Source organism: Schistocerca gregaria, chromosome 2, assembly GCF_023897955.1.
Source record: "Schistocerca gregaria isolate iqSchGreg1 chromosome 2, iqSchGreg1.2, whole genome shotgun sequence".
Taxonomy (NCBI): Eukaryota; Metazoa; Arthropoda; class Insecta; order Orthoptera; family Acrididae; genus Schistocerca; species Schistocerca gregaria.
The window spans coordinates 813,775,140-813,788,006 of record NC_064921.1 but is presented as its reverse complement, the minus strand read 5'-3'; the positions used below and the strand labels follow the sequence as shown (position 1 = coordinate 813,788,006).

The 12,867-nt window shown below is 43.4% G+C and overlaps 1 protein-coding gene across 1 annotated transcript in view; it reads right to left on the bottom strand.

Moving 5' to 3' along the window:
• Positions 1 to 490: 490 nt before the first annotated feature.
• Positions 491 to 12,867, bottom strand: part of LOC126335987 (uncharacterized) — a 152,736-nt gene continuing 140,359 nt past the window's right edge. Inside the window, exon 5 of the mRNA XM_049999464.1 lies at positions 491 to 631. Coding sequence (XP_049855421.1) covers positions 491 to 631 — 141 coding nt within the window. The remainder of the gene's footprint in view (positions 632 to 12,867) is intronic.

Here is a 12,867-nt window from a genome sequence, read left to right as displayed (position 1 = left end):
GTGAGAACAGAAGCTCGTCAGTGTCCTGCAAGGAAAGGTCGGTACCATGTTTGTGTACGGAAAGCTAAAACAAAGAAGCAAAAGTACAACAATCTAAGTAAACCAAAACAGTATTGTGGACAGTGTCATAAACATGTGTGTAACACACATTCAGAAAAAACTGTAAAGTGTGCCTCTTGCCTTGAAGTTGAGGACTCAGGGTAGTCTATTGTATATGAACACATCTGTATTTTGTATTGTAATATGTCAATTTTTAGTCACTCAATCCAATATTTATAACAATTAACAACACTTATAAACCGATGCCTTAGTTAAAACACATAAACAATTTTGAAAGTTGTAATTTTTCGTCAGTAAATTTATTTAATACCTGTGGCTTCGCCGAACCCTCCCCCCCCCCCCCCCCCCCTTAGGCATATAAGTTAGGAAAAAAGTCTTGGCCGTCCTAGTATTAATATGTCGCGGCGTACGGCTCTAATTAACATCCTCGTCACAGTGTCCGGTCTGACAGGCAGCACAGTATGTCAGTGCCTGACAGCTTCTCGCTAGCCGCTGCGTCGCTCGCCGCGCGGTCACGACGTTCTGCCACGAGGACGAGCAGCGGGCAGCCGCGCGACAGCAAGTAGAGCAGCTGTCCGCCACACACGTCGCCATAAATTCGCGCCATTGATCTGGGCCGTAATGCCGCACGACATCGGCCCTTGTGTGTCCTCTTTCTGTCACTCCTACTGTTCGTAGCCACGGAACCGACAGCTCGTACGATGGGAAGCGCAGCAATATACTCAGAGGCCGCGTCAGACTAAACGGTGACCTAAATACGGACGATCGTTCATCTTCGTCCTCCGTAACTTGATAAAATCTGAAAACCGCCAACTGCCAGTCAGTCGTCAGGCAAGTAAAATTCTTTCCGGAAAACGGACAGAGTGTTGAACTTTATACAAAATGCTAGTCTCATAAAGCAGCGAATGCAGAGAGAGCAATGTTACGTAAAGCAAACGAACCAAGCTGATAGAATTGCACCACCAATATGAATAATGCAAGAGGGCCACGTGAATATTTATCTTTTACTTTATACCCCGAGTGAGGTGACGCAGTGGTTAGCACACGGAACTCGCATGAGGACGACGATTAAAACCCACGTCCGGTCATTCTGATTTAGGTTTTCCGTGATTTCTCTATATCGTTTCAGACGAATGCCGGAATTATTCCTTTCTAAGGCAATACATGTTCCGTTTCTCATCCTTCCCTAATTCGATGGGACAGATGATCTCGGTGTTTGGTCCCCTTCTCCACATCAACCAACCGACCACCTTACAACTTTAGACAACCATAGGCTTCCCAGTATACCCTTGCAGTTATTCAGTAACCGATTTTTCCTCAACAGTTTTCTTTGTATGACCTAACACTATTCATATAAATCTGCACTGTTTTCCCACTACGATTTCTTGATCTATTTAACTGTGGACTTCCCCTAGGCCAGCGGTCAGCCAACCACGGCTCATGAGCCACATGCAGCTCTTTGCCACCTTGAGTGTGACTGTTCCACAAAACACGTCTTGTGGGAGCACACGTACAGTAGGACGGAAACTTCACGGTCCATGCGCGAAAGGCTTTAATTGTTCAAAATGGTTCAAGTGGCTCTGAGCACTATGGGACTTAACTTCTGAGGTCATCAGTCCCCTAAAACGTAGAACTACTTAAACCTATCTAACCTAAGGACATCACACACATCCATGCCCGAGGCAGGATTCTACCCTGCGACCGTAGCGGTCGCGCGCTTCCAGACTGTAGTGCCTAGAACCGCTCGGTCACCCCAGCCGGCACTTTAATTGTGCTTAAAATCCACGCCACTACGGTTGGCTCTTCCAGCCACCTCTGTGTAAGGGGATTTGCTTCCTCAGCGTTCATAGACGAAATAAGGTTGGGCAGTAAGGGTACTGCACTACTATTGCCTGACAATGTGACGTCACTGAGAAACGGGCTCAGCCTCGGAAAAAGTGCTATAACACGTAAGCCACGCATTTACGCGATATATTTCTGAACTACTGTAGTTTCTACTGAAATAATGAAATTTAAGATGTTATTCTGTTAGTGGTAGAACGTTACTGCCACATTCTATAACTTGCTCAACTTTTACAAAGGCAGCGGTGATCTGAATAATGTTCTAGTAACTAAGGGCCCCGATTACTGGCATCACTCTGTTGAGTGTGGTTGCACTCAGTGGGGTAATGGTGCTGAAAACGGGCTGGGAGTCTCAATGGATACACTGATGACTAAAAGGCAAGCGTTTATTCAACTTTGCGTACAGACTGTATCGCTGGATGAAGGGGGCAAACACACTTCAATAGCTCCTTCAATTCGGAGGACAGATGCTCACGCAGGCGTTCTGCAATGCCGACGGCAGAGCTGAAGACGTGCCAGCAGTCCCTGTGTGCCAAGGCCATGAAGTGAGCGGCGCTGCGTCTGTGCTACAATGGCTCTCCAGTCGGTGAATGGTTCCTTCCCGAGCCTCACCGTGGCGCCACTTGGCGACTGCTGTGCGCGGGATGCAACGGACCGCTCTCCTCCCCCCTTCCCCTGCAGGAATCTTGACAGCAGCTGATACGTATGGCAGTGGCGCTGAGGCAGCAAGACCTGCAAGGTACTCAGTGGTGTGGCAGGCAGCTAGCCCCACCTGGGCTCGAACTCAAGGCTGGTACTGGTGATGCCCAGTCTCTCATCGTCTGGCGTGGGTCTGGTACCGTCGTAGTGCTACTGGACTCCAAATTTCCTCTGCTTCAGTCCTATTTTTATACCTCTGGCTTCAACAAAACATGATCTGACTTCATTAAACTCTTACGCTTGGTATCTCGCTTGTATATCGGGTGGTTTCTTAACCCTTTGACTTGGAACCACTGTCGGAACTTCATCCTTCTAACAACAGTTCTCCTTACGCTTTCCCAAGTCAGCATATTTCCAGAGCCACCCCTCTCGAGAAAAACCACCCGGAACTGCACTGCTGCTACGGTCGCAGGTTCGAATCCTACCTCGGGCATGGATGTGTGTGGTGTCCTTAGGATAGTTAGGTTTAAGTAGTTCTAAGTATATGGGATTGATGACCTAAGATCTTAAGCCCCATAGTGCTTAGAGCCATTTGAACCATTTTTGAGAAAACCACTTACAGTATTACCATTCCGAATACTTCGAGAATGTTCTCACGTAACTCCTTCAACTGTAACGCTCAGTACAAACTGACTTCTCCTCAAAAGTCTTAGCTCCCTCGCACTTCAGCTCACCCAAAATAATTTCCTGGAGCCTGGTGATACTATACACTACGGATTTCTACTTAAACTACGGTTTAACTGGTTTCTCTTGTACAGGAGACACAACTCGTGACAGTTCTACATTGGCAACAGTTTTCTGTCGCCACATTTTAACTTCGGAATGATTTTCAGACAGAACGTTTTCGTCCTTCACCCAGTTCATACTCGTCTCTTGCATCAGACTTCGGCTGTGCTACAAACTGCTCGCCGCGCACGTAATCTACCTGCCCTGCAACGCCAAGGCTGCAACCCAGTGTTTGCGACCGCACTTCATCCTGAACCCCTGGCGTACACTCTTCAACTATTCATCTACACCGTAATTCATACAGTAATAGAACAATAATATATTGAATTTAGACGTGGAAATAATATTATGATATTTAATGTAATACGCCATTATTCTTACTTTATACAATCACATAAACTGTAATGTTCCAAAAAATCGAATAAATGAGCAGAATTGACTTAGTACATCAATGAATTGGCTTCTAAAAGCAACTTCCCTAGTAGTGTACCTTCGGTGTTCCATTCTTTGTACTAATAGGCTACGTTGCTTCTAATCATATGCAACTCGCAATCTATGGCTGATATCGTACCAATATTGCACGAAAATCTCATTGCAAAGTTCGGCTCTAGCCACTCAGTGTCGCTTATATTAAAACGGTCACTTATTATTGTATTAAGTTCTTCAATATAGTCGTCTGGAATATGTCTATCGGTTGTCAGCCTTTCTGTCTTCACACAAACTTCATTCGTTCCATAGATGCAATCGTTTATCGCTGGGATGACGATGAAAATTTATGTTTCCACATCGACAACATAAGGTGGGTTTTACGTGTTGCCCACACATCGTTTACGCGTCTTCTTCAAAACAATTGCCATAATAATCTTCTTTTGCTAAAACGTCACCTCCGTTACAGATAACTCTTAGTGAGTATAGTGGTTTAAAAGGTAGCAGATTTTTTTTTGTTAAAATTCTCTTTATGAAACATATAATACCACCAAAGATTATAAGTAAAATACAGAGTATGTGTTTTTACTATTGAGATTCGACAACAAGATCAAAACTATAGCGATTTCCTCAGCCTGTTCACTATCAACAACAAACTGATCGATTAGGCATCACTACAGGCATGCTAGCAGCTGTTGCTGAATGGATACCTTTCCGCACGTTAAATTTGTTAGTTAAATCTGCTGCTATTATAAAATCTAACAATATTTTTTTAATTTGACAGTATTTCAGATAAATGGTTCGTAAACGGAACGGAGTCGGTAGGAGAGGTTTATCAAAACAGGCTGTGAACTTCAACGTGGTGATGCTTTCAACAGATGACCGAGATAAGAATATTCTTTGGTCTTATCGGGAGATTCGCCAGCTGCAGGCTCTTCAAACACCTTGAAACGTTGACTGGCACTGAACGACTGAGACTGCATCAGACTACTTTGCAGCTCCTTACTCGACAGGATTGACAGTAGCGGAAGTACTCACAAAGTAACCAAGGATTACAATGCCTGGAGTGGCTGCTACCCACTGACTGCCAAAAAACCAGCATCTGAAATTTAGGATAGCCATAAGCGTTCTCCGTAACTGGAGACACTTACGTAAATGAAAAGTTAAATACACAGTTCCGCGCACAGTCTTAATAATATTGTGTTACAGTGATCACCATCAGTAGATCTCGACTTACTACTGATTAAAAAGCCTATTTTTGGATGTTGAAGTAATTTGAAACGAACGGTTCACAAACTTAACATTAGAGCGTAAAAGGAAAGCTTTAAGTTTTCAGTTACCTGTAAATGATGTGCGGTATTCTTTTAAACTACACCACAAGGTAGTTCTCCATGTTATTCATTTTGTAGACTCTAGTACAATAAACGAATAAAAATTTGAGATCAATGTAAGTAATTTTGTATATAGTCTCAGTTATAATTTATTATTCGCCTCTTAAAGTTTCTCTTGTTAATTGTCAAGTAAGCATTGAACCCAGCTACCCGTAGATTACGTTAGGAACAACTACGAATTTTAACAACTTATTCTCATTTTACGAACAATGAGCCGCAGTCTTTACATCAGGTTCTCCGCACAGTAACTTACAGAAAAAGTGCAAAAGGGGTCAACAAATAATATTTCGCACAGAGTAAGAAATTAAAGTTGCGTATCATTCATATCCCATGAACCATGGACCTTGCCGTTAATGGGGAGGCTTGTGTGCCTCAGCGATACAGATAGCCATACCGTAGGTGCAACCATAACGGAGAGGTATCTGTTGAGAGGCCAGACAAACGTGTGGTTCCTGAAGAGGGGCAGCAGCCTTTTCAGTAGTTGCAGGGGCAACAGTCTGGATGATTGCCTGATCTGGCTATGTAACCCTAACCAAAACGGCCTTGCTGTGCTGGTACTGCGAACGGTTGAAAGCAAGGGGAAACTACAGCCGTTATTTTTCCCGAGGGCATTCAGCTCTACTGTATGTTTAATGATGATGGCGACCTCTTGGGTAAAGTATTCCCGAGGTAAAATAGTCCCCCATTCGGATCTCCGGGCGGGGACTACTCAGGAGGACGTCGTTATCACGAGAAAGAAAACTGGCGTTCTACGAATCAGAGCGTGGAACGTCAGATCCCTTAATCGGGAAGGTAGGCTAGAAAATTTAAAAAGGGAAATGGATAGGTTAAAGTTAGATATAGTGGGAATGATTGAAGTTCGGTGGCAGGAGGAACAAGACTTTTGGTCAGGCGAATACAGGGTTATAAATTTAGGGTAATGCAGGAGTAGGGTTGTGAGACCTTAACTTTTCCCCACGAATTGAATGTTCAAATAACTTAGTGGTTTGCTGCCGGGTGACGTCGTCGACCACCGCCGATATTTCGACAGGAGCACACCCTGCCATTCTCAAGGCACAAATGCAAAAAGGAAGCAATGTGCAAGGAAATTTAATACCTTGGTTCACAGAGGAGAAACAAGGAAGATACCACACACAGTAACCGCAAAGTAAACAAATCAAAGATAACCACCATCAGAAATGTCGATAGTTACTATTATTCAACAGGTGAGGTAGCCATAATTCTGTCCCTCTGTTTTTTGATGAGAGACAGAGCCGGATTCCAAGCAGCATTTAGACAAAATCCACTATCTCTGTTTATAAGGTTTGCTTGATAGTTTGATTTCAACCGCCTCCTTAATAACACTATCCCAATAGCTGGACGTGCAAGCCAGAATCTCCGTGTTGTTGTATTCCATAGGATGACCGGTGTCGAGGCAATGTTCTGCAATAGCGGATTTGCTCGGCTGTTGTAAGCGTGTGTCACACTTATGTTCAGTACACCGGTCTTCCACAGTCCTGATTGTCTGACCAATATATGACATGCCACAACTGCAAGGAATCCGATAGACACCAGCCTTACGCAAACCAAGATCATCTTTTACGGACGCCAACAGGGCCTTAATCTTAGAAGGTGGTCGAAAAACACATTTCACATCAAATTTCAGCAAAATACGGCCAATCCTGTTAGAAATGCTTCCTGCGTAAAGCAAAAAGGCCGTAGACTTAGGTGCGACTTCGTTGCTATCATCACTCACCCGTTGCACCGAAGGCTGATAGCGCAACTCACGTCTGATCTGCCTCTCACTAAAACCATTCTGACGAAAGGTGCCTTCGAGGTGTGATAGCTCAGCCGCCAAACTTTCAGGGTCTGAGATAACGTGGGCCCTGTGAACCAAGGTATGAAATACCCCTTTACGCTGAGCTGGATGGTGACAACTATCAGCTCGCAGATACAAGTCAGTGTGGGTGGGCTTCCTATAAACAGAATGTCCCAACGTACCATCAGTCTTCGTTCTGATCAAAACATCGAGGAAGGGAAGGCATCCATTCTTCTCCACCTCCATAGTAAATTCAATATTTGGGTGGATTGAATTCAGGTGTTCCAAGAACCGGTTTAAATTCTCACTACCATGAGGCCAAACAACGAAAGTATCATCTACTTATCTGAAAAAGCATCTAGGTTTCAAGACTGCTGACTCCAATGCACGTTCCTCAAAGTCCTCCATGAACAAATTAGCCACAATAGGTGACAATGGGCTTCCCATTGCAACTCCATCAGTCTGTTCGTAGTACTGACCATTGAATAAAAAGTAAGTGGAAGTCAGCACATGTCGAAACAAATTTGTTAACTCGACACCAAACTAACCTCAATTAGCTGCAATGAATAAGAGAGAGGAACGCGAGTGATAAGAGAAACCACATCAAAACTGACTAAGATATCAGAGTCTTTCACACGCAATCCCTGCAAACGACGTAAGAAATCTGCAGAGTTCTTAATGTGGTGTTCACACCTACCTACTAGTGGGCTCATCAAACTACCAAGATGTTTAGCTACACGATATGTAGGAGCACCAATATTAGAAACAATAGGCCTCAACGGGACAGCCTCTTTATGGACCTTAGGAAGGCCATATAATCTAGGTGGTACAGCACAGTAAGAATTAAGACTCTTGATGGTCTCCTGTGACAAAGAACTTTTCTTCAGGAGGTTATTAGTCTTTCTCTCAACACTCTTAGTAGGATCAGCACCAATTTTGCGATACGCCGAATCAGAAAGTAGACACTGCATCTGTTGAATGTAATCGTGCTGTTCAACAAAACCGTGGCTTTTCCCTTGTCCGCAGGTAAAATAACAATATCAGGATCCATTCTAAGTGAGCGTAAAGCAGCCGCCTGAGCTGCTGTAATGTTACACTTGGGTGGACGGGCCCCAGTCGACACACGACAAGCTTCCCTCCTAACCTCTTCCGCAGCCTCGGAAGGTAGTTTATAAACAGCCTGTTCAATAGAACTAATAAAATCAACGACTGGCACGCTCTTAGGCGTCGGTGCGAAGTTCAAACCTTTCCTCATCACAGACAAAGCTGCGTCGTCAAACGATTTCTCCGTGAGATTGATCACAGAACGTCGAGAATTAAAATTATTATTAGACACTGAGCCAAGGAAACATTCAAACTTCGCCGAATGACGGGCAGATACAGATTGAAATTCCCAGTCAGACTGCGACCAAAACTACTTTCCGAGGCTGCGGAAGAGGTTAGGAGGGAAGCTTGTCGTGTGTCGACTGGGGCCCGTCCACCCAAGTGTAACATTACAGCAGCTCAGGCGGCTGCTTTACGCTCACTTAGAATGGATCCTGATATTGTTATTTTACCTGCGGACAAGGGAAAAGCCACGGTTTTGTTGAACAGCACGATTACATTCAACAGATGCAGTGTCTACTTTCTGATTCGGCGTATCGCAAAATTGGTGCTGATCCTACTAAGAGTGTTGAGAGAAAGACTAATAACCTCCTGAAGAAAAGTTCTTTGTCACAGGAGACCATCAAGAGTCTTAATTCTTACTGTGCTGTACCACCTAGATTATATGGCCTTCCTAAGGTCCATAAAGAGGCTGTCCCGTTGAGGCCTATTGTTTCTAATATTGGTGCTCCTACATATCGTGTAGCTAAACATCTTGCTAGTTTGATGAGCCCACTAGTAGGTAGGTGTGAACACCACATTAAGAGCTCTGCAGATTTCTTACGCCGTTTGCAGGGATTGCGTGTGAAAGACTCTGATATTTTAGTCAGTTTTGATGTGGTTTCTCTTATCACTCGCGTTCCTCTCTCTTATTCATTGCAGCTAATTGGGTTAAGTTTGGTGTCGAGTTAACAAATTTGTTCCGACATGTGCTGACTTCCACTTACTTTTTATTCAGTGGTCAGTACTACGAACAGACTGATGGAGTTGCAATGGGAAGCCCATTGTCACCTATTGTGGCTAATTTGTTCATGGAGGACTTTGAGGAACGTGCATTGGAGTCAGCAGTCTTGAAACCTGGGTGCTTTTTCAGATAAGTAGATGATATTTTCGTTGTTTGGCCTCATGGTAGTGAGAATTTAAACCGGTTCTTGGAACACCTGAATTCAATCCACCCAAATATTGAATTTACTATGAAGGTGGAGAAGAATGGATGCCTTCCCTTCCTCGATGTTTTGATCAGAACGAAGACTGATGGTACGTTGGGACATTCTGTTTATAGGAAGCCCACCCACACTGACTTGTATCTGCGAGCTGATAGTTGTCACCATCCAGCTCAGCGTAAAGGGGTATTTCATACCTTGGTTCACAGGGCCCACGTTATCTCAGACCCTGAAAGTTTGGCGGCTGAGCTATCACACCTCGAAGGCACCTTTCGTCAGAATGGTTTTAGTGAGAGGCAGATCAGACGTGAGTTGCGCTATCAGCCTTCTGTGCAACGGGTGAGTGATGATAGCAACGAAGTCGCACCTAAGTCTACGGCCTTTTTGCCTTACGCAGGAAGAATTTCTAACAGGATTGGCAGTATTTTGCGGAAATTTGATGTGAAATGTGTTTTTCGACCACCTTCTAAGATTAAGGCCCTGTTGGCGTCCGTAAAAGATGATCTTGGTTTGCGTAAGGCTGGTGTCTATCGGATTCCTTGCAGTTGTGGCATGTCATATATTGGTCAGACAATCAGGACTGTGGAAGACCGGTGTACTGAACATAAGTGTGACACACGCTTACAACAGCCGAGCAAATCCGCTATTGCAGAACATTGCCTCGACACCGGTCATCCTATGGAATACAACAACACGGAGATTCTGGCTTGCACGTCCAGCTATTGGGATAGTGTTATTAAGGAAGCGGTTGAAATCAAACTATCAAGCAACTTTATAAATAGAGATAGTGGATTTTGTCTAAATGCTGCTTGGAATCCGGTTCTGTCTCTCATCAAAAAACAGAGGGACAGAATTAGGGCTACCTCACCTGTTGAATAATAGTAACTATCGACATTTCTGATGGTGGTTATCTTTGATTTGATTACTTTGCGGTTACTGTGTGTGGTATCGTCCTTGTTTCTTCTCTGTGAACCGAGGTATTAAATTTCCTTGCACATTGCTTCCTTTTTGCATTTGTGCCTTGAGATTGGCAGGGTGTGCTCCTGTCGAAATATCGATGGTGGTCGACGACGTCACCCGGAAGCAAACCCGTAAGTTATTTGAACAAGAGTAGGGTTAATAATGAATAAAAAAAAGGAATGCGGGTAAGCTCCTACAAACAGCATAGTGAACGCATTATTGTGGCCAAGATAGACACGAAGCCCACGCCTACCACAGTAGCACAAGTCTATATGCCAACTAGCTCTGCAGATGACGAACAAATTGAAGAAATGTATGATGCAATAAAAGAAATTATTGATAGTGAAGGGAGACTACAGTAGCACAAGTCTATATGCCAACTAGCTCTGCAGATGACGAACAAATTGAAGGAATGTATGATGAAATAAAAGAAATTATTGATAGTGTAGGGAGACGAAAATTTAATAGTCATGGGTGACTGGAATTCGGTAGTAGGAAAAGGAAGAGATGGAAAAGTAGTAGGTGGATATGGATTGGGCCTAAGAAATGAAAGAGGAAGTCGCCTGGTAGAATTATGCACAAAGCACAACTTAATCATAGCTAACACTTGGTTTAAGAATAATAAAAGAAGGTTGTATACATGGAAGAAGCCGGGAGGTACTGACAGGTTTCAGATAGATTGTATAATGGTAAGACAGAGATTTAGGAACCAGGTTTTAAATTGTAAGACATTTCCAGGGGCAGGTGTGGACTCTGACCACAATCTATTCGTTATGAACTGCAGATTATAACTGAAGAAACTGCAAAAAGGTGGGAATTTAAGGAGATGGGACCTGGATAAACTCAAAGAACCAGAGGTTTTACAGAGTTTCAGGGAGAGCATAAGGGAACAATTGACAGGAATGGGGGAAAGAAGTACAGTAGAAGAAGAATGGGTAGCTCTGAGGGATGAAGTAGTGAAGGCAGAAGAGAATCAAGTAGGTAAAAAGACAAGGGCTAGTAGAAATCCTTGGGTAACAGAAGAAATATTGAATTTAATTGATGAAAGGAGAAAATATAAAAATGCAGTAAATGAAGTAGGCAAAAAGAAATACAAACTTCTCAAAAATGAGGTCGACAGGAAGTGCAAAATGGCTAAGCAGGGATGGCTAGAGGACAAATGTAAGGATGTAGAGGCTTATGTCACTAGGGATAAAGAAAAGAAAACCACTTGTATGAATATCAAGAGCTCAGATGGAAACCCAGTTCTAAGCAAAGAAGGGAAAGCAGAAAGGTGGAAGGAGTATATAGAGGGTCTATACAAGGGCGATGTATTTGAGGACAATATTACGGAAATGGAAGAGAATGTAGATGAAGATGAAATGGGAGATACGATACTGCGCAAAGGGTTCGACAGAAAACTAAAAGACCTGAGTCGAAACAAGGCCCCGGGAGTAGATAACATTCCATTAGAGCTACTGACAGCATTGGGAGAGCCAGTCCTGACAAAACTCAACCATCTGGTGAGCAAGATGTATGAGACAGGCGAAATACCCTCAGACTTCAAGAACAATATAATAATTCCAATCCCAAAGAAAGCAGGTGCTGACAGATGTGAAAATTACCGAACTATCAGTTTAAGAAGCCACGGCTGCTAAATAGTAACGCGAATTCTTCACAGACGAATGGAAAAACTAGTAGAAGCCGATCTCGGGGAAGATCAGTTTGGATTCTGTAGAAATATTGGAACACGTGAGGCAATACTGGCCCTACGACTTATCTTGGAAGCTAGATTAAGGAAAGGCAAACCTACGTTTCTTGCATTTGTAGACTTAGAGAAAGCTTTAGACAATGTTGACTGGAATACTCTCAGATTCTAAAGGTGGCAGGGGTAAAATACAGGGAACGAAAGGTTATTTACAATTTGTACAGAAACCAAATGGCAGTTATAAGAGCTGAGGGCCATGAAAGGGAAGCAATGGTTGGGAAGGGAGTGAGACAGCGTTGTAGCGTCTCCCCGATGTTATTCAATCTGCATATTGAGCAAGCAGTGAAACAAACTAAAGAAAAATTCGGAGTAGTTATTAAAATCGATGGAGAATAAATAAAAACCTTGAGGTGAGTAGCGTGGAGAGCTGCATCAAACCAGTCTCAGGACTGAAGACCACAACAACATCATTCAATAATTTGTCTGTGTCAAAACATTAAAAAAAATTGTTACGAGACTGTATTGGCTGCGTATAGATTTATTGTACACACTGATCTGTACAAGTGGGTAACAATAAGTTCTAGAGCTACTGGAAGCCTTGTAGGCTGAGAGCTGTTCTCGAATCAACAGTATGAATCTGTCTTTCCGCTCACCGCTGGTGACTGGAACAGGAAAGGGAGAAGTGGCAGTCTTACACAAAGTACTTTCCACTCTGAAGCTTCCTACCAAATTAAACTGTGTGCCGGTCCGAGACTCAAACTTGGGACTTTGCCTTTCCTGGGCACCTCGTCGACCTGCAGACTGTGTGTTATGTCGCTTGATGTTGTGGAGGTCCCACAATGACACGCAAGTAGGCTGTGTTACAATACCTTCCTCTTCTGTGATAACAAGTAATTTACATTTAAGTAAATTAGTTATACGATATATATTCATAAAGGGTACACGAGATGTAATTTTTTAATTTTGTAGCTA